This window comes from Phasianus colchicus, chromosome 14 (genome assembly GCF_987193195.1).
Source record: "Phasianus colchicus chromosome 14, bPhaCol1.hap1.1, whole genome shotgun sequence".
In the NCBI taxonomy this organism is placed as follows: Eukaryota; Metazoa; Chordata; class Aves; order Galliformes; family Phasianidae; genus Phasianus; species Phasianus colchicus.
In genome coordinates this window covers 11,913,324-11,933,821 of record NC_143449.1, presented here as the reverse complement: position 1 = coordinate 11,933,821, position 20,498 = coordinate 11,913,324, and the positions used below count along the sequence as shown (strand labels likewise).

At 36.7% G+C, this 20,498-nt stretch overlaps 1 protein-coding gene across 5 annotated transcripts in view; it reads right to left on the bottom strand.

Annotated features, from left to right (window-relative positions):
• The window catches only part of DACH2 (dachshund family transcription factor 2), a 266,697-nt gene that overhangs the window by 71,439 nt on the left and 174,760 nt on the right, over positions 1–20,498 (bottom strand). For all 5 annotated transcript variants that reach the window (XM_090150273.1, XM_090150274.1, XM_031594302.2 and 2 more), the window contains exon 3: positions 20,140–20,271. In XM_090150273.1, coding sequence (XP_090006399.1) covers positions 20,140–20,271 — 132 coding nt within the window. The remainder of the gene's footprint in view (positions 1–20,139; positions 20,272–20,498) is intronic.

Genomic DNA, 20,498 nt, shown 5'->3' with positions numbered 1-20,498 from the left:
TACTGTTTTGGATGCAGGTTATGACTCATTTAGCCCTATAGTCTGTCCCTCACAGTGGCAATAGATGATATGTCTCATGAAGACTAAACAGGACTGGGTCCCCCATGACCTGGGACCCCTTACTCACAAATAAATTTTCTCATTTTCAAATGGGAATGAGATTTGTTTGCTTAGATTGAGATTAAACGTTGGCTAAACCAGCTCCTGAAAGCATGCCATCCATCTGAAAATCTGAAAGATCTGCAGTGCATTTTAAGCCTAACTGTACTGATTTGTCTCGCTGTGTGTACTGGCTGTATCAGCTCCTGGATTGTGCCCTAGGAGAAAGCCACAGAAGTGTGCAGGGTAAGATATTAAAACTCAAGAAATCCAGTGATGGCTTTACTGGGCTACTTCCAAAAACTTATCAAGTGGTTCAGCAGATGTAATTACTGCTTAGCCCTGCCAAAGCTTTGAAATGTGCCCATTAATTCAGCAATTCCCAATCTGTCCATCAGTCAGTCATACTTAAAAAATATGTCTGTCACAACATAGGTGAAGTAATCTGTTGATAATTATACAATAAGAAGTCATATGAAATTTGAATATAGTTTCTGAACTTTCTGACTCGTCTGAATGACATAAAAATCTAAGTTTATTTCAAAGCAAACAGGATGCTAAAGATAACTTAAAATGTCAGAATATTTAATCGCAATTGATCTAAAAAGAATAATCCAATTAACCCCAGAAAGATGCTTTCTCAGACGATAAATGCAGGGGTATATTTATTTATTGCTGATGGCTACTAACATTGGTCAGTGAGTGTAAAGGAACTACTCACTAAGTGCTGCAAGGAATTTTTTTCAATAAGTCTTTTTTTTTGTATAGAATAGCTAGCAATTAGCCTTTTCCTCAAATAACAAATACTAAAAATTGGAAAAAGTGGTGCAAAACAAATAAAGAGATGAAGAAAAATGAAAATCCTATACGATGTAATGGAGTACATTGATATAAACAGAAGAACAAGGCTCGAACTGGCAGCAACTTCATTTAAATATGAAATATTAAATACATCTCAATGGGTCTGCTGATTTAAGTTATACCACCAACGTAGGCCCATCAAAGTAAGATTTGAAAGCTGAAGGATCATAGAAGGCTGGATACAAATGACCACAATCAATTCCAAAAGCAATTCTCCAAGTTAGCTACCTATATCATTCGATTCAGTTCTTTTGATTTGGTCATGCATAAATATAAATCAAAACAATTAACTTCTTGCCCATGAAGGGATGTGAAAAAAAAAAATCCGATAATTAATAAATTATGTCTCTGTTTCTTTGTTGCCTGATATTTAATTGCATGACAATACAATGCAGGGAAAACAACTAACAAAGGAAACAAACAGAGCAAATAGTAAGCTTGTGATCTTTACAGTAGTAGTTAGGCACTTATGGTTTCCTAAACGGAAATTACTCATGGTATTTCAGAAGGGAGGAACAATATAAATAAAGGAATAATAGCCACCAGGATGACTTCATATGAACACGGTAACAGCTGCAGCCCATTTCATCCTACTATTTTGTCTCTAGCAAGGGTCAAGAGCAATACTTAGTAAACAAAAAAAAGCCTACAGTTAAAATTTCCCAGAATATTCTCCAACAACTTGTGGATTATGAACTTCCTAGATTTCTCTTCCATTCAATTAAACTGCTGTCCATTTTCCACATCAACAATATCCTACAGCAGCAAGGAATTCTACTGCTTGACCACACATGCTACGGAAACCCACCTCATGCTACTGGTGTGAGAGGAGAACCCCACATCTGCTGCCTTTCTCTGATGTCTTCTAGTTCTTTTAGTGTAAGAAATAACAAATATTTCAGCTTCTCCGATGCACTGTACTGTACTGAATTAGGGAACTTAAAGTTAAAATCTGAACTTTCTTTTGGAACTGAATCAATGTCAAAAGCATATGCAGGCTCTTCTCTAAGATGTATTAAGTGGCATTTATTCTGTCACTCAAGGACTTTAAGCATGAGCCTCACAAGCTTGAGCTGGTGGCCAGATAATATACGTTCATATGTTTTATTGCAAAGTTGGGTAAGAGAGACCCCTGACAGTTTACTGAAAATACTTTTTCCAAAAGAGGGCTGTACCATTATTTCAACAGAAATGATGGCAGCAAACTCAAGAGAGGACAAGTTTTTACTATATCTTGAATGTATCTTGAAATGTAACCACAGGATAACGGTTCATTCTTGCACAGCTGATCCTTGCACACTTTGAATGATAACTGCTAATGTTTTCAGTGGTACGTGCCTTATATATGTTTCCAAAGAAAGATTACAATACTGTATTATGACACACTCTCTCTTCCGGTTTAGAATCATCAACAAAAAGCAATGACTGCTGCTCCTTACTGGAGGACCAAAGTCAGTCTTCAGAAACACATTCATTTCACATAGATAGAAATAAGGTCAAAATTCGGTCTGTCATGTTATTAATACTGTTGACGATGCATAAGCCAGAAATAAAACAGCTCAACTTTTAGATCTTGAAAAGAGTTTGTAGGGCCAGCTGCCAAAATGGATAAAAGATAAATCCGATACTCAACAACTGCAGCCAGCAAGCAAGGAACTAGGATCCATATTCCAGTGATGACAATCGTTGACATCTTCAGTCCTCATAAACTACACATTTGGTTGGCTTTATTTTTTGATTACTTAATATTTTCCCATATTTGACAACTTACTGAAATAATCACTGAGTTAAATGCAGTGTGTACTTGTAATGTGACTGTAACTACCCAGTGAGTTTGGTTTGATTTCAAGCGGCTTTGAGAATGCCTTGACCTCCACAGCAAACAGGCAGCACTACAAGCACAAAATCAAATCAACTGAAGTTTCAACAATTTACGAACAGCTCAAGTTGCAGATTGAAATGTTCTGTGTTAATTTTTAGTGACAAAAATGAACTATGTATTTATAATCTTTTCAAGAATTCCTAACACTAGAGAAACTCTGTGTAACATAAAGTATGGCTTGAAAGAATTAAATGCAGCCTGTAGCACTTCGTATTTTGACATTTGGACAATCTTCCTAACCCCTGCCAGCTTGAAGCAACTTGACAGAACTCACTGACATTGGACATTTTACTAGAGAATGAGAGGCAGCAAAACGCATGCCCTGCACCATCATATATTGAAGCCAAATGATTACAGAAGCTTTCCAATGTGGTTTACTGCCATAAGTCTGTTTCCACAAAGGATTGGGAAGTGCTGACACATGCTCTTGCACAGCCTCAACAGTTGCGTCAATATGGGGAATACTGGAAAGGTATACACTAATTCTGAAGATGCATGATTTCTTTACTACCTGGCATTTTATTCCTTGCAGGAACTAATTACACATTTCCAAAAAATTCAGTGCTGCCAAAACCTGGGGAGCCTGTGAGTAAACCTAATTCACATAAAAGGTCAGTAGTGAAATCTATGGTGTTTCATTTAATTACTAACAAGCGAAAAAACTCTTAAACTTCATTAAAAGCCAACTTCCTTTAGAACTCACTTTCATTTTTGCTCATATTAATAACCAAATATATACCTTCCACATCACATGGACATTTTCCATGTTTAGTCAGTGTTTGATTTCCAGAATATATTTCTCCCTCATCGAGCCTAGCCATCAGGTGCTCTCAGCCAATCTCCAGTGCAGCACTCCTCAAAGAGAGGTGACAGCTTCGCATTGGTTTCTCTAAGGAGCAGGATCAAAGCCCTAGAACTGACCAATGGTGCCAAATAAATTGTTCAAGAAAAAGCATCCTAAATTCATTAAGAGGTAGTCTAGGCCTTCAAATGAGTATTTATCTAAGGTATACAAAGCCACTAACAATTATCAGAGCAAACGTTATTCAAATGTTGATATTAATACTAGATAAAAGGAAAATATTTCTCAAGAAGAAATAGCGAGAGGTTTTAGCAACAGTATGTAATAACAGAATGCCAAGCTGAACTTAAATAAGCTCGAGGTTTTGGACAAGATTCATTTCTGCTTATGATAGAAGTATGCACCACCTTGATTATCGTTTAAAAAAATATTGACAGCTTGCCTTCTCATACCAATGCCTAGTAACAAATTCCAAATGTTTTGTCACATTTCTTGTGAGCAATGCCATCTGCCAGAGGTGGCATTTCATGGCTGTTTACCCTGACTCCCTCCAAGAATTCATCTGCCACTATCTAATGCTGCCTGAATAAAGGGGATTAAGAATCTGATGCAACAGAGACTATTGATAATTTGGTATAATTGGGAAGAAATGAAGATAAATGAGGTTGAGGATGGAGAGGCAATTAGTTGAGCTGCCTGTACAGCTGTGTTCTCGGCCTAGCTCCCCTGGCCTTTTCTTTGGTGAGGTATGTGCAAATTAAACATAATGACAAATACACTCTTCCCAGAGGTCCTTAGTTTGGGAAGCTTGAAGATATGATTTTCAATTCTGAGATTCGAGGCAGCTTTCAGTTAAGAAGTCATACTCACTGTCGCGATTTTTAAAGAAGAAGGCAGTTTCTAACAGCACACCTCCAGCACAGCTCCTACTTCAAAGCGCTGCTCTTCATCTGGGAGCAGCACAGTGTGACAGCAACATCCACCAAGAGGGTGAATGCTTCTGACTTCAGTGTCACAGAGAGCTGTGATCACTACACAGCTCGAAACGTCTTTGATTCTGAAATTTGGCACCTCATTTGGTACATACACTCTATACACATAATTGGTCAAACAACACCTCCAGAGCATGATTCCCCTGAAATGTGGATTGCTTAGAGCCCAGCCCCAAATTCCTCGAGTGAAAATTTGACAATACACAGATTATTCTATGGATAATCAGAAAGTGATAGATTTTTAGCCATGAATTCAATAGGGAAAAAAAATAAATCCAGGTATGAGCCTTACTTCCAGGCTATATTATTCAGGTAAGACCGAGTAATCAAGCCCAAGTACATAGAAAAGCGTGAACATGGCCAGATTATCAACCTCCAATTCAGAAGGCACAAATCTGGGTAGTCTGGTAGTCTGTAGTTTCTGCAGTTGCAGTTCTTTCAAATACACTAATATCTATTCACATATAGCCACCTAAAACTATGCACTTTTTATAGTTAAACATAAGCAAACAGAGTTTAATATAAACAAACATTTACCACAAGAATTGTCACTGTATGAGTCACAAAAGAATCTACCATAATTCTTCATAAAGACCAAACAAAATCATGTAAGGTTGCAAGATCTTTTTTAGAAAGAAAACCAATATTTACAGAAGCAGTTCTGGCTTTCTGACATGTTTTCCTAACTACAAACCACAAATGAATTTTCTGCTTTCATACACGGGTGCTTCTAACTGAACAAGATTTTAGATGAAAGACTCTTCACATAAATTTCACTTTTTTCCTACATCCATATAGCTTCAACTCTTAAAAAAAAATATATTCTAGAGAGAGCTGAAAACTGACCTTCACACAAAGGCACAGCTGAGATCCTATGCACTGAAGAAACTTCACTGAATTTTATAAGAAAAATGTGAAATATTTTAAAAGTACAAAAACTGAATTGATTTATTTTGAAACAGGAATTTTCTTGTGAATAGCTCATTTGTACCGTACAGTTCTTTGGCATATTCTCAAAGCTGAAAGCAGTTGAATTCATCCCTTTTAAAACTCACCGAATTTATGCAAAGTACAATGTCTCCTCTGAGACATTTTTTGCATCTGCAAAACCTTTCTCTGTCTCAACACTGAACTCCTTCCTACTACCTAAAGGTTGATCAAAATTCCAGTTTATTCTTATCTGAAGTACTTTTTCATTTTGGATTAGGTTTCTACAAGAGACTAAAAATAGCTTACTTCTTATGAGGCAAACATGTCAGCAGAAAAGAACATAAGTATTTTTTAATTAAGTTAAATCTACATTTAGTCTTACAGAAGCTGAAAATTTGGCTGAGGAAACTGTTTCTTTATATAACCAAAGTTTTTAAACATATATTGCAGATTAGCAATTCTTTTTATTTCTCTTCAATATTCCAATTCCGTAATTACACCTTCAGTCCTCTAGTGAAACCGTCCTCTCATTAACATTGCAAATGATCAAAATTATTTGCTGCTCGTCTTCTGGCCTGACACTTAATCAAAGTATTCTAAGTTACTCTTTAATCTTGTGACTGACCATGTGCAGTGCACACGTGACATCAGTAACACCGAGCACAGCCTTGGCTTTCCACTGGCAGCAAATGCCCATGTCCTGGGCAGAGGGATGGCAGCAGTTCTGCTGCCTTCTCCCACCTGCAGCACAGCTGTGCACACTTACCAACACTGTTGGCAGCCTCCATCTCCTGGGATCACACAGGGTTGAGTGCTCTCAAACAAAGCAGAAATACGTGTCTCTGTGGGTGCTCCTGACGTGTGTCAGCACTGCTGTAGTCAGCAATGCCCTATCCAACGCTTTATTTTGCACTTGAGACAACTGATAAAAGACTTGCCTGATTTCTTTGCATCCCGGTGTGACCCTCATCCTTCACCCACAGCAATGGCTGGATTTACCACCCACAGGAGGGAAAAGAGCAGGGAGAATTTCAGGAAGGTCAGATACTACAACACAGTGGGGAAACAAATCTGGAAAGCGATACACTTAAGTATAAGCAAAGGGAGAACAAGCATCAAAACTCTCCTGACTTCAGTGGGTTACGGGACACCGAGAGCATGGCAATTTCAGTAACACTACCATGACTTCCAAGGAAGCAGAAGGCAGTTTCTGACTGAGGAGGCTAGGAAACAAAGGAAAGGCAGGGGGTAGAACAGAAATAAACAGATAAAAAGATTTCACCCTGCCATGAATAGGACAAACCGCTGAAAAGGAAATAATCTAATTTCCATGTTCATCATACTGTTTTCCCACTCCGTGTTAAAACACTCATGTACGTCTTGCCTCCACACAGCCTTTCATCAGAGATGGGTGCTAATTCTCTTTAAATCAAAATCCTGTCCCAAAGTCATGACATGTGAAAGGCACTTTGCTACTGCAAGAAATTTAGTGAAGCCCTTTCTGAGAAATTACTTGGTGGTTTTATCAAATGCCTTTGCTGTTTTTCGGATGCCTGTTGTTACAGCTGTATTATGAGGCTAAACACAAATTCTGTTCCACACTTCTCAGTGTTAAACCTCAGACACATCCAATTTACATATTAAAAACAATGGAAAAAAAACTCAGCTCTTTGGACTGCTACAGCTGTTTATTTATTTGTATCCTACTTTTAAGTGATCACTGATTTTTCCATTTCATAATGATACACTGCAGCAGTATTATATAACATTTCTAAAGTTAAAACAACAGCATTATGACAAAGATAGCTGTGATTTCTCAAAAATAAAACTGTAAGGCCATCCTCTGTATCTAGTCCATGTTCCCACCACATACCCTTGTGTGCTGCTACCAACACACTTAGCATATCAAATTTAGTCACTGAATTCAGAACACACTCAACTGCAAACTTACCAAGGAGAGGAAATATTAGTGTATGCAAAAATAATAGAGTGACTGCCAGTAGCCCTTAAAAAATCATTAATCTTGATGCCCAGAAGTTCCCTTTTTGCTGATTCAAACCAAAGGAAATGATTTTCTTGAAAAGCAAAGAAATTGGCTTCAGTGAACATTCCAGGACAAATCTGCAAAAAGTGGATTAGAGAAGAATGCAATTTCAAATGGAACGTTAAACTGGTAATTATTTAAGTAATGCCAATAGTACTTAAAACAGTTTTATACCAATCACACCATTAAGACAGAGGGGAAATAAATGCCTGGAATCTACACTCAAAATAGATAAACAAACAGCAATGAAAAAAAAAAAAAAGGTTTAACAAATGATAATAAAAAGGAATGAGCTTATGGAAAATAAATGGCACTTGTAGATGATTAAATTTTGAAGGTGAGATACTGTATAACTGCACCAGCCATTTATTTTAGTGCCACAACTGCATATAATTTTTTTTTTAAATCCAAACTGAAGATTCAGTACTACCCGATGACTGAGATTTTCCATTTGTGTAGTATAGGGGCAGGGTTTAGGCTATAATTACTCAAGGCAGTTTCAAAGAATGAAGAGTTGTTACTAAGTTGGACAAAAAACGAGTAGCAGACACTAGCAATAGAGCAGTGCAGATATTTCTACTACAGACAGAATCCTAGAGTTTAAATTCAGCGAGGCTCCTAAATACCTGATGCCTACACATTTCTCTCAAATGCCCGTCTGCGTAATTAATATTTTTCTATTAAAGTTCAATCTCTAACCTAGGAATGTTATTTAACACACAGTATCTATCCAAATATATTTGGTATTTATAAAAATGAAATAAAATCTTAGTCATGCTAGCTATTCCAGGATTTTCTAAAGAATTTTTCTCCCTGAATCCAGAATTTTACAAATAAATGGAATAAACTCAAATTTAACTTCCAAAAAAAACAATGTCAAATTTATTAATTAAAATAAAATAAATGCAGCAAATGAGGAGGAATATTTCTCAAGGATAAAATGTAAAAATCCTCATTTTCATCAAATAGATCAGAAAACAGAGCCCACAGGAACAGTCTATCCTGCAGACACTTCTACCAAATACCTTTCAAATTTCCATCTGAAATACAAGAAAATAAATCCCAATATAAATCATATTATCTGCCTTACAGGGATGGGGTAAAATGCTGGCACTACACTGGTAACTGAATATACAACTCACATACAGATATGCTGGAAGTTTCACAACTCTCAAAGAATACCTTTGTTTCCCTCCTTACAGTAGTCCGAGCATCTCCTTAAAAAGAAGGAATCTCGTCTCATTTTTATATTGTAAAGATGCAGAACAGACACAACAAAACAAGTCCTTCAGTTTCCAAGGTTTTAAATATCAATGCATGCTTGATCTTAAAGGCAAGCTGAACATTTATGTCTTGTCTTGGTGATGAAGTTCATGAATATATAATGAGAGCAGAACAACTCTGCCACTGATTAAATGTCAAAAAAGGTTTTATTGTCAAATATACTGTAAATACAGAAGATATACAACAAAGACTATTAATTGTAGATAGTTCTGTATAGTTAAAAAAAAAAAAAAAAGCATGAGCTAAACAGGAAATGTTGATTTTCAGTTTCAACTACCCATATTAATTTACCTGCAGAAAGTACCTTCAGTTGACCATTATAGGTCATATACACCTATAAAATGGCCAAGTTCTGCTGGATGAAATGCTTCACATTTAACAACAGTTGTTAGCATGTTAGAGTCCATACCATAAACGTGCACAGCATTACTCATCTGTCTATCCAACGTCTTCATTAAAATTTATGTAAACTTTTGTGCACACTTTGAAGAGATGAATGCACAGGAACAGCCATCCTCACAAACTCAGAGCATGGTCAGACTGCCTGCACTGGTTTTCCAGACAAAAATAAAACAAGATCTAGAGGTTATAGCAGACTACAGGTGAGCATAGGTCAGCAGTAACCGGCTTCTGGGAAACATAAGGAAAGTAATGGTTTCACACACATATACAAGCTGGCTGTATATATAACTCGGAGAAATTCTCTTGCCTTATGCAGTTCAGCTGCTGCCCTGAGCCATGGCAGGCCCTGACCAAAGCTCTGCATCAGCTCTGGGATCTCACAGGATGTGAATCACCTGGAGAGAGGCCAAGGGAGCATGGTGAGAACTGACCAAGGAGCTATAAAATCATCAGGATGGGGCACATTCAAAAGAGCAGGTTTTTGTAATGTCAGGAGGGGATGATAGATAGCGGAATCACTAACAGTCTTTAACAGACAGAAGGCACGTGCAGTTATAAATAAGGGAATAAACTGTTCTAAGTAACTCCCAGGGCACAGAACAAGACTGCAACAAGGAAAACATAGTATTTGGAAAAATGGACATGGCAGGCAAGCCTCAACTTAAGCTGGACAACCACCTGTCAGACATGATGCTGGAAGAGCTCCTGCTCCATTAGGAATGTGGATAAGAAGCAAACCTCGATCTCCTATGGCACTGAAAGCTGTGCCCTGCAGCACAGGGATGAGCTCAGGGGCAGTGTCACAGAATCACAGAATCACTAAGGTTGGAAAAGACATTTTAACACAGCATCTGTAACATGTAGTAAAAATCCACAGCATTTTTCTTTAAATAAATCATGGATTAATTAATTATTTCAAGTGCATGATGCCAAGCAATTTTTTTTCCCATGACTAAATGGACCACGGTATTTTTTAGTGACTTAATTTAAATTACACTCTCCTGAAATTAAGAATTTGAGACAAAGATGTTGCAGTGAGGAAATTAAACATTTCCAACACACTCTGGTGATAAAAGTACATCTACCCTTGGCTAGCAACAACACTGCTGGTCTGTCATAATTGTAAGTGGAACAGTGTGATAAATTGCTGCTGCTTATATACAGTTAGTGGATGGTAAGGGTACTTTGGGTTGTTTTTTTTTGCCTTTTTTTTTTTTTTTTTTTAAAGGAGCTAAAACACAGACTACCCACCTGTATCTATTTTTAGTTTGGTAACGACTGTACTTGCTAAAATTCTACCAAAATGTCACTGACAGTTTTGGATTTCAGCTTTTTTTAAAAAACAGAATATGGAGCAGAAAGCATAACCTATTATGCAAAATTGTCAGATGCTTATTTTTAAAATCACAGATATAAATGCATAATCCTGATTTTATTTTGGATTAAGACTTTAATAAAGGAAAGCAAAACTTGAATACAACTATTCAAGTTAGCCAACATATTCTATAAAAAGTAATGTGGTTTTGAGCTGTGCATGTCCTGCTTACTCATATAGTCCCTGCTCCAGAACTAAGGAATGTCTCTCACTTGGTGGGTGCAAGTAAAGGCAGAATTACTTGAGACCACTGTGACTTCTGTCTCATCAAATTCACAAATCAGCTAGACATTTAAACAGCACCAACTGTTGCAAGTAAAACTGCTATCAAATCTCAGCTGTAGAAATGTCAGTTTAGGGCACTCTGCAAAAACCTAGTGCTGAATCCTTAACAAAAAAGAACTCTTTTTTTGTTTTGGATTAACATTACTCTTTTGAGAGAAAGAATATTCCAAATGATTGCATTACAAACATTTATAGACTCAGACATAAATTAAATGTATGTTAGGGGATTAAAAAAAAAAATCTGATTGAAATTTTAATTCATGAGAGCCCTACTGTTGGCTGCTGTCCCACTATCAATGCCATCCTTTGGGGGACTCTCGGCATGTGGCCTACATCAAAGGTAATATCCCCGTTTTCATCCTGACTTAAACATGCCTTAACAAGAAAAAGAATTTTCCGGACTTTAAAAGGTAACTAAAATATTGAAGTACTTTTTATTGCTAAAACATAATTGGTGAGAGACTGAATTTGACTCACTAATATTAAGGGTAACTATCATCAACAGTTGCTTTTCCTAAAATACCAGAATTCATTCCATACCGGATTCTTTGCATCCCTAGGTACTAAAACTGGAAATTAAACTGCACAGATTAAGCATGTTAGCAAGTGTTTAAAAAAAGTATGTTACATTGTGCACAATGATAGGCAGACAAGATCTTATTTAAATAAAGTACATAAAGGATGTCCCACCCCCAACAACATTTAAAAAATTAGATATGCCTGACAGATGGTACTTTACTATTATTGTTTGGTAGCACTACGGAAAATCTGAGGAGAGACAGGCATGCTTTTTAGCAGTTTTGGCAGCCAAAATTACCTGAGTTTAGCTGATCACTAGTTGATGGTTCCTGCTCCCAGGACCAGTTATACAGAAACAATGCTTTGATCCAACAACGATTTACCATAAAATGCAAATAGCATTTCTGAGAGGTAATATGGAATCACACTCTTCTTTTTCCTTCCCTCTTCCACTAAGCACCAAGATCAGAAAGTCAGACCTAGCCCAGACATGCCTCCTCACCCTAAGTCTGCAGCAGCTCTGCATCCAAACACCCTGACAGAACTCGTAAGTGCCTGTCCTACAGAAGTTGCAGGGACCTCCTAAAACATTTAAACTAAAATGTTTTTTTCTTTCTGAAGTTCAGTGCATCTTATCTGTATCGTTCACAACAAATTGAACATCCCAAGCTTGGTACGTTTCTGTTAAGCACTGCTCCCCACAGAGCCACGAAGATCTTTCTTGCAGAGGAATGTAAGATCTCATCATAACAAGGGACGCTTGAACAACCTGCTTTCTTCCTGCAAAGATTCGATTTTAACCACAAATACCTGCTCCTAGTAACAAGTGTGAAAATTGTAACCAGGGAGAAATGTATTCATGACTCCAGAGTGGCCAAAATGATTTATGACATCAAGACGTGGTGAAGACAACTGATGCTCTGAAGGGACTGTGTGAGCTCAGCCTGCACTCACATGTTCTATGCTCACTCCTAATTACTTCATTTGTGACTGTAAAAGTGTTTTAATAGACAAAATTAATTATTTTGAATAATCCTGAAATATGATACACGTTTTAATTCTATGTACCCTGTCATTAATTAAAGTTCTCTACCTTTTGGTGCATTAATTCAAAGATCATATCAGTGACAAAGTAAGAATTACAAGACAGTTTACTAAAATTAAAAATAAAGTGAAAAGTTTAATGCACAGTACTGTGGATATACTCAAAATAATGCTAAAATATTTTCATTTGAGTTTTTACTAGAAATTATTTTTGAACTCTTTAAAAACAATCTCTTTGTTCCAGGAACACACTTCCTGTCAATAAAATGAAAAATGATATAGATTTAGGAGGATAGTGGTCTCAGCATAGCATCTCTCATATTATTATTCCAGTATCATCTGTTACAAAGTAAGACCAATTCCCACATCTAATTACAAACAGGATTTCAGAGTCATTAAACAAAATACATTTCCATTAGTGCTGCTGTAAGAAGATAGGGGAAAAAATGAAGATTAGTTCATGCTGCACCTCTGTTTTTCAAGCTTTGAAGATTTAGACCTCTGCACTCTGAGACTATAAATTTGTAAAGGATCTGAAAGGTGACAGACATGTGAAAGCTCTCAATTCTGTGCAGTTTGGCCATACCATTTGCATTTTGTCATTAGTTTATCTTTCCCTGCACTTACTTCTGATAGTAGATATGGCAAGAATCTAGAGAGGTTGCTTATGTTTATCTTGTGTACAGCCAGAGGTATCTGGGGGGATTAGGAAGTTTTTTTGAGTAGATACGAATCTTGATCTTCCAGAAAAACTTAAAAATCACTGTAAGTCATTCTGTCTTTATGGAAAAAAAAAAAAAAAAAAAAAAGTACTTTATACTCTGAAAAAGTGGAACAGCAGTTCTCAGACTTCAAATAAGATAACAGCCAAAACATACCGAGGAAACAGACTGTGCGATACGTTGAACTGCTGAAATATAAACTTACAAGTATATATGTTCTCCATTCATAATCATTTACCAACATCCAATTGTAAGGTATATGTAGAAAAATATACCCTTGTGAACTGCCCACTCAAAAAGCATTCATACAAGCCAGAGTTTTGACACTTGACAGGAACTTTTCTAAGAAGTACATATGTAGATTTTCTTGGTCTTTAAGATGAATTCCATTAGTTGATTTAGTTAAATGTTTATATAAACACCAATATCTTCTATCATGTGAAAAAATTATTTAAAAATATCCAAAAAATAAATTCCTGTCAAGTAAAATGATGCACCAGTTCCAGACAAAAGTGCAGAGAATTCCATTCTAAGAAGTTATCCAAAGTTATATTTGTCATTTTTAAAACTACAGACTAAACTGCTTCACATTTCTGAGAGCTGGGTGTCAGTCACTCCGAAGATAACAGAGCAGAAACTACCCACTGATATTCACTCTGTGCTACACACACACAGGTTTGCCAAATACAAGCACAATCTTTTTTGTGCTTTACATGCAAAGACTGGAGGATGACTGAGAGGACCGTGTAAGCGGTCACCATTAGGAAGAAACAGAAGTGACCTGGGCAGAATACAAAAAAGGTATGACTAAACCAACCCAACAGCTTTTCACTTCCCCGCTAACGCCTGAGGAGCTGCATCTGGAAAATGAAACAGCACTTCTAGCTTTTCCCTCAGAATTACTGGACCCTGGCTCCGAAGGTTCCACTCAGATTTCCTGCACAGAATGAGTTACCCTGTATCAGTCAGCAACCACAGACATTTCCTGACAAGCAGCAAATTGGTAAAGTTTTTCAAAGCTTGGTGCTATGTCTGAGTTCCTTCACCCCATATGCCAACAACTTCTTAGATACCACTTGCAGTGCGTTTAGGAAACTTCCAAAAAACGACCTCCAAACCAGCGTGTGGAAGAGCACCCTGGAAGCCACTGATTTTTGAATCCTATTTCAAGTGTTATGGCCACAGAATAAACACTTTTAGACAAAGCTTGTCCTCACTGCCTGTTACCTATGGGGCCACAACCAGCAGGTACGCAACTGAATAGCACTGATGCCTCCATTTGTGAGATGGAATGGGTTAGTACTCTGGTAGGTCTGCAGTCAAGCTTTTGGATGAGGTGGCATAGAAAAATAGATTAAACTTTTGCTCATTTCAAGACTGTATATATTCCTCCGGACAAAAGGAGAACTAAAGAGAACAAGATGTGTGCCTGATTAGCTTTTCAACTGATTCTAAAAATACCAGTGATCATTTTGACTGGTTATTTTTCAAAAATGGCACAAATGCTTTGTGTTGTTTAAATAAAATTACGATCTTTGAAACAATAACTCCCTGTTCACGTAACACAGAAGACACTGGCTTTAACAACAGGAAAATGACTTCATGAAGTCTGCATGGCGGTCTAGGATTAAAAAAATCTGTTCTCTGCTCTCGTCATTTTTACTCTTACAATAAAATAACAGCCTCGGCATCCTGCTTTTTAGAATAAAAGACCTACCTCTTTTGACTTTTCAAGCACTTGAACATTTTAAAAGAGAAAAACTAAAAAAAAAATGCTGACCGTGTAATAGCTGGGTATTCATGGTGGGTGGAGAACATGAAAGGTTACAATATGGATCTGTGCCTACGCGTTTCTTTTCAACTTGAGCAGCATCCTCCTGCTTCTGCTAACTCGGCAATCATACAGCTGACAGATTTCTGGGTTTTCTAAATAATGCATGGGATTTTCTTTTAACATGTCAGTGCAAAAGTATCAATTCTGCCCCTGTGTCGTTTGTGATGCTGATTTTCCTTGACAGCATTCCATTAAACCAATGAGTTTTTTCCCTCCTGATGGTTCCTTAAATATTCCTCTGAGTGATGTATTTGTGGTTTTTTAAACAGATTGTGAAGGATGTTTGCATTTATGAGAAAACTGCATGGCAGGTACTGAAAGGAAAAAAGGATAAAAAGATAACACTTTTTTTTTTTTTCTCCTACAAAGAGTTTTTTCCTCTGATCCTCATATGCCAAAATCCAGGGTGTTTTTCCTTTCTCTTCTGCCTAACTTAGCTCCTTGTCTGAAAATTAAGCAACAAGACTCTACATACAGAATAACATTTTGACTTCCTAAGGAAATACCACTGAAACACTTAGTACTGTTTGATATCTCTCTTGGGAAAGCAAAACACATTTATTAAATCATGCATGTTAACTCCAAAAGCCAACAGAAGGAAATAACTGCTTTATTCTCTGCACTGAGGTTCTGTACAAACAGGTACTGTCACAGATTACCATGCACTGATCTTTCTTTGCTTATGCAGCTGTGTAACGCAGCATTCTTAAAGGTAATCCCACCAACACTTTACTTCGCAGTCTACCTTCCACACTCCTTCTCTACCACATACTCTCATAATTTACCTGGAACCATGCTACAAAAATTTTTTAAAAAATTACAAAGCTATGATTTCAAATAAATTTCAAATTTCCCAGATAATCGTATGCTCATTTCCAGAAGTCGCTTCACCTAATCTTAGTGCTGTACGATGACAGAACAGATGATCTGATGATGCAACTGGAGAGGCTTGTTCACCTTATTTCTACAGAGTAACAAACCTGACATGTGGCTGGGCTCAAATCAATCTGCAGATACATCCAGCAGACCTGGCTTCAGCTGCCAGACTCAAACTCTTCTCCTACTCATTTTCCTGAGAGGAATACAGAAGGCCCAACAACTGGCACACATCAGTGACTTGCTGCGGCTGCGGCAATCCTTGGGACTCACTGCAATCCCCCAGCATGCCTGGAGTGCCACCAGCAGCATGGCTCATCTCTTGGGACTTCAGTGAACCACAGGGTTCTCTCAATTCAACCTTCTTTCACAGATCCTATGAGAAGACGAAGATGGACACAAAGCCCCAAAGAATGAAGAGAACAGACCAGTGGGACAACAGAGAACATACAGTGCTGGATTACATGAGATTTTTCAACTGCCTGAAGAGCTTGTTTCAACACTTCATATGATGAGTAGGAAGGTGAAAATCTCTCTTTTGCAGGGAGAAGGAGGATATTAATGTTCAAATGTCTTCAACATTCTTCACAACCCTGTGAACTAATGGATTAGTTCAAATAAAACCAAATGTACAGTTTATTATTCTCAAGGTACATTTTTTCCACAGCTTCAGCTTTGTCTCTTGCAGCAAGTTGTTGAATTTTTTTAACAATTAATTGCAGTACCAACCTCCACCATGACTAATATGCAATAGCAGGAAGGAGGTAGGACCTGATGGCAAAAACTAGAAGCAAGAAAGCAGCACATCTGCACAGGCATTCCTCTAAAATTCAGTTCCATGACTGTAATCTACTTGAGGACACTACAACAGCTGAAGGATTACAGATAGGTATCCTGAGTTAGAGTTCAGATTGTAAACTGATGGCATGAATTCTGACTTTATATATGGAAAATCTTCGAAGTTTGTATCTTCATATGCGCGTACACGGACAGTGAAACTGCCTAAGTGACACTCTGAGCATTATTAAAGAAACTCATCCAAAATGATTTCATTCTGGCTTCAACTGATACAGATGGGGACTGAAATGGATATGACAAAAGTTCTCATCACTTTTTTATTATACTAATGACCTGCACATAATGGTTCACTTCTGAAAAAGTCAGTCAGTAAAGTTTCAAGGCATATGACATTTTTTATCCAAAACACCAACAAAAGACACTACTCCACTCATCTGTCACTCTATGGAAATAAGAGGCAGGCACACATTCTAAAGTGAAATATTTAGTGGTTTTAAATCTTATACTCTCCAAATGAAGTCAGCATGCAACTCCGAGGTAATAAACCAAAAATCTTTATAGTTGTTTTTCTAAAGTAAACTTGCAACTCTTCAAGTCTGTGTTACAGTAAAAAGAAAAAAAATCAAAGCAAACAAAGGTCCTCTGCTCTGTACAACTATATTTCTGATTTGACAGCTACAATTATAATCATTCAGACATCTATTTCCCACAAACTCTCAACAGCCATAACCTTTAGTGATTAATTATAAAGTTCCAGGAGCAAGAGTACACAGACTAATTTCCTAAAACAATAAAAGACAGAATTTCTCATTTGGAGCTAAATGAAACACGAACAGGTTGTTATTCATGCTGAAATCTAGATGCAGAGTCATGTTGCAGCCATTACAAAAGCTATTAAACACAACCTCAAATCAAAGAAACTGTAGGTCTCTCTCCTAAAATAAAATGTTTTACTCACTTACGAGGCTTCTGACTCCTTTGCTCTGTTTCTTTTTCCCTCTTTTAGTAAAAAAAAAATTTAAATTCAATTTTGTTTCTCATTTTGCATCCCCATTTTGCTTTTAATAGTCATTTAAACAGTAAGAGTCTAGAGCAAAACCAACATTTGGGAAAGCTTTCATGCACACAGAATTACAGTGGTGTTCCCTTCACATGAATCAATGTTTGAAAGTGTGCATCAATTGCAAACAAAATGGTGACTCTTTTTAGGGTCTATCGATTTCCAAAGACTTTTCTATAGTGAATATTTAATAATTCCTCAGCTGAAATGAGACAGTTTTAATTAAGGTGCATATTAATTACGTTGGATTTTTTTTTTTTTTTTTTTTTACACATTCTGCAGAATTTACTTAATGTAAATCTTTTTTTTTTTTATTCAAAAAATGGCCCTCCGAAGAAAGGGAGAAACAGTGCATTACAAACAATCTGACTTCTAGCTAGCATTGTGATACTAAAAAAAAAAAGGGAAAATTATGATTATTAGTGTTTTAGTAGTTCTTTTCAGTTAAGGACTTATTTCTCCACCTGCAAGTGATGTTGGCACTCAATCCACAAAACACATTCTTGGTAATTTTACTGCATATGGCAATGAGCAAGGTAAAGAACTTTATGTAACTGATACCACTTCTTTATCCTTGGGCCCCACTGCACCTTCAGTTAAAGTCAGTGGGAATTTTTCCAAATACTAAAATTAGTATTGAGTCAGTTCTGTAACTCATTGAATTGCTAAACTGCACAGAACTTCAATTTAATATGCATGCTCTTGATGTATTTTAGAAAAGCTGGTATGATATTTCCCATAAAATTTGTCAATGAGGTACCTAAAATAATATTGTTACTGTACTGCAGAATCTCCACAAAGGAACACAAATTTTGCCATAACATAAAATACACCAAACTGTGAACGTTCAAATTAGCACACTTGGCTACATCAGCTTTTAAAAACCTTAATACTAGTCCCACATCTTTTGTTTGAAGCTTCCCTGCTTTTCTGTAAGAATTCTATCTTCAGTCATATTAGCATTCAGTGAAATTGAGTAATTCACTTTGAACTATATACAGACTACAAAGAACACCACAAACTAAATATGCTTTTTCAGTGTTTTTTTTTTTCTTAAATTCAATATGCACTAATTGATTAAGGTCTGAGAGATGGATAAGAAGTATGTATTCTACATAATAGAAAGCTGAGGAAGGGTTTAATGCATGAACTGGAAGCCAGATTTCTTCAGTACAGATGAGTACACAAAATTAGCAAAAGGCAATATCACTTTTGGAAAGACTGCTTTGTGCATAATTTGTCATGAATTCGAAGTTATTCCTTTAGAAAATGAGTCTAAGACCTCCCAGCTGCTGCTTTATTGGTCTAATAAATTACCATTTTGATGGCACAATGCATATACACTATACACCATCCAAGCAAGCAAACTGTTAGAGTGGCTTTGCCTTTAGAGACACATGTGTGATGTCAGATATATGTGAATGCCAATGGAGATCTGAAAGCAATGAGGGACCAGAAAATGTCTCTGTTGTTGAACTGATAACGAAAACAGAGGATGCACAAGCTTCCAAAACGTAAAGAGTGTATTTTAGGATTGTTTGTGTTATAAATATTGAGTCAAGTGAATCTGCCCTTATTATAATAGATATACAGCAGCTTCCTGATACAAAATGGGTCTACCTTATTCTAAGTACTCTACACTGTTTGAGTAAGATCTATTCACCTGAAAAGGAAATAAGAATAAATAAAGAAGATATTCTCTTCAGAAAATTAATTTCTATCTTTGAACCTTATTCTTGTGGAGCTGGGAATCAGAGAGCATAGTTCAAGTCTATACTAATGGTTAATAATAGTATAGATGAATGTGTGTTTAGCATCAGTGCCTTATTCTCGATGTTATTCCAACCAGGTAGGCCATAACAAAAGTTTATTATGACTCCTTCATAACAGTGGTTTGCAAACATCCATACAGGGAAAGAACAAAATGAAAAAAGCCGAACAGCTGGTAATTTAGCATTCCCTACTTCACCTTTCTCCAGTGAACTGTGGTGACTCACAATGAGCTCCAACAACTTGATGTTTTGGATACCTTCCATAGTATATGGAAATGCTCTATATTAGTGCCAAAGAGAAATACTTTGTTACTACAGACACATTTAGAGAAGAGTTTTAAATGCATGTACCCGTATGTAGCAATCCTTCACCAATACTTTTGCTGAGGATGGCTGTTAGGAGGAAAACTGGAGGAATATGTGCAATTATTTTTATTTAATACTGGCAGAGGAAAGCTTACAAAATAAAAGAATAAAAGAATTTGAGATAGATTTTGATTTTGTTACCAATGGGTAAAAAGGTTTTCCCTCAGAGCTCGTGTGCACAGCACTACTTACCTGCGTTAGAATTAAGTTCTTCATTTTCTGATTCTGTTCCATTTTGACTTCCACTTCCATGGAGGCTATTCATTGCCATAAGTTTCATCTTCTGTAACTTCATAGCCTCTGCCATGGCTGCTGCTGTCAAACCTGGAAAGAATAGAAATAAATAAAATGTTACAACACAGGACTGAAAAATATAGACCAAGATAATTCCTTTCAGTGAGAATAAGCAAGTCACGTAAGTTCAGTACAGATTCTTATTCCAGTTATGTAGTGTCATTCTGAACATTATCTTCAAGTCCTTTGTGTTATTCTAGTACTGCATGATAAAAATGTATTTTCTAGTGTTTGTGTTTCTTGTTCCTTTTGCACAT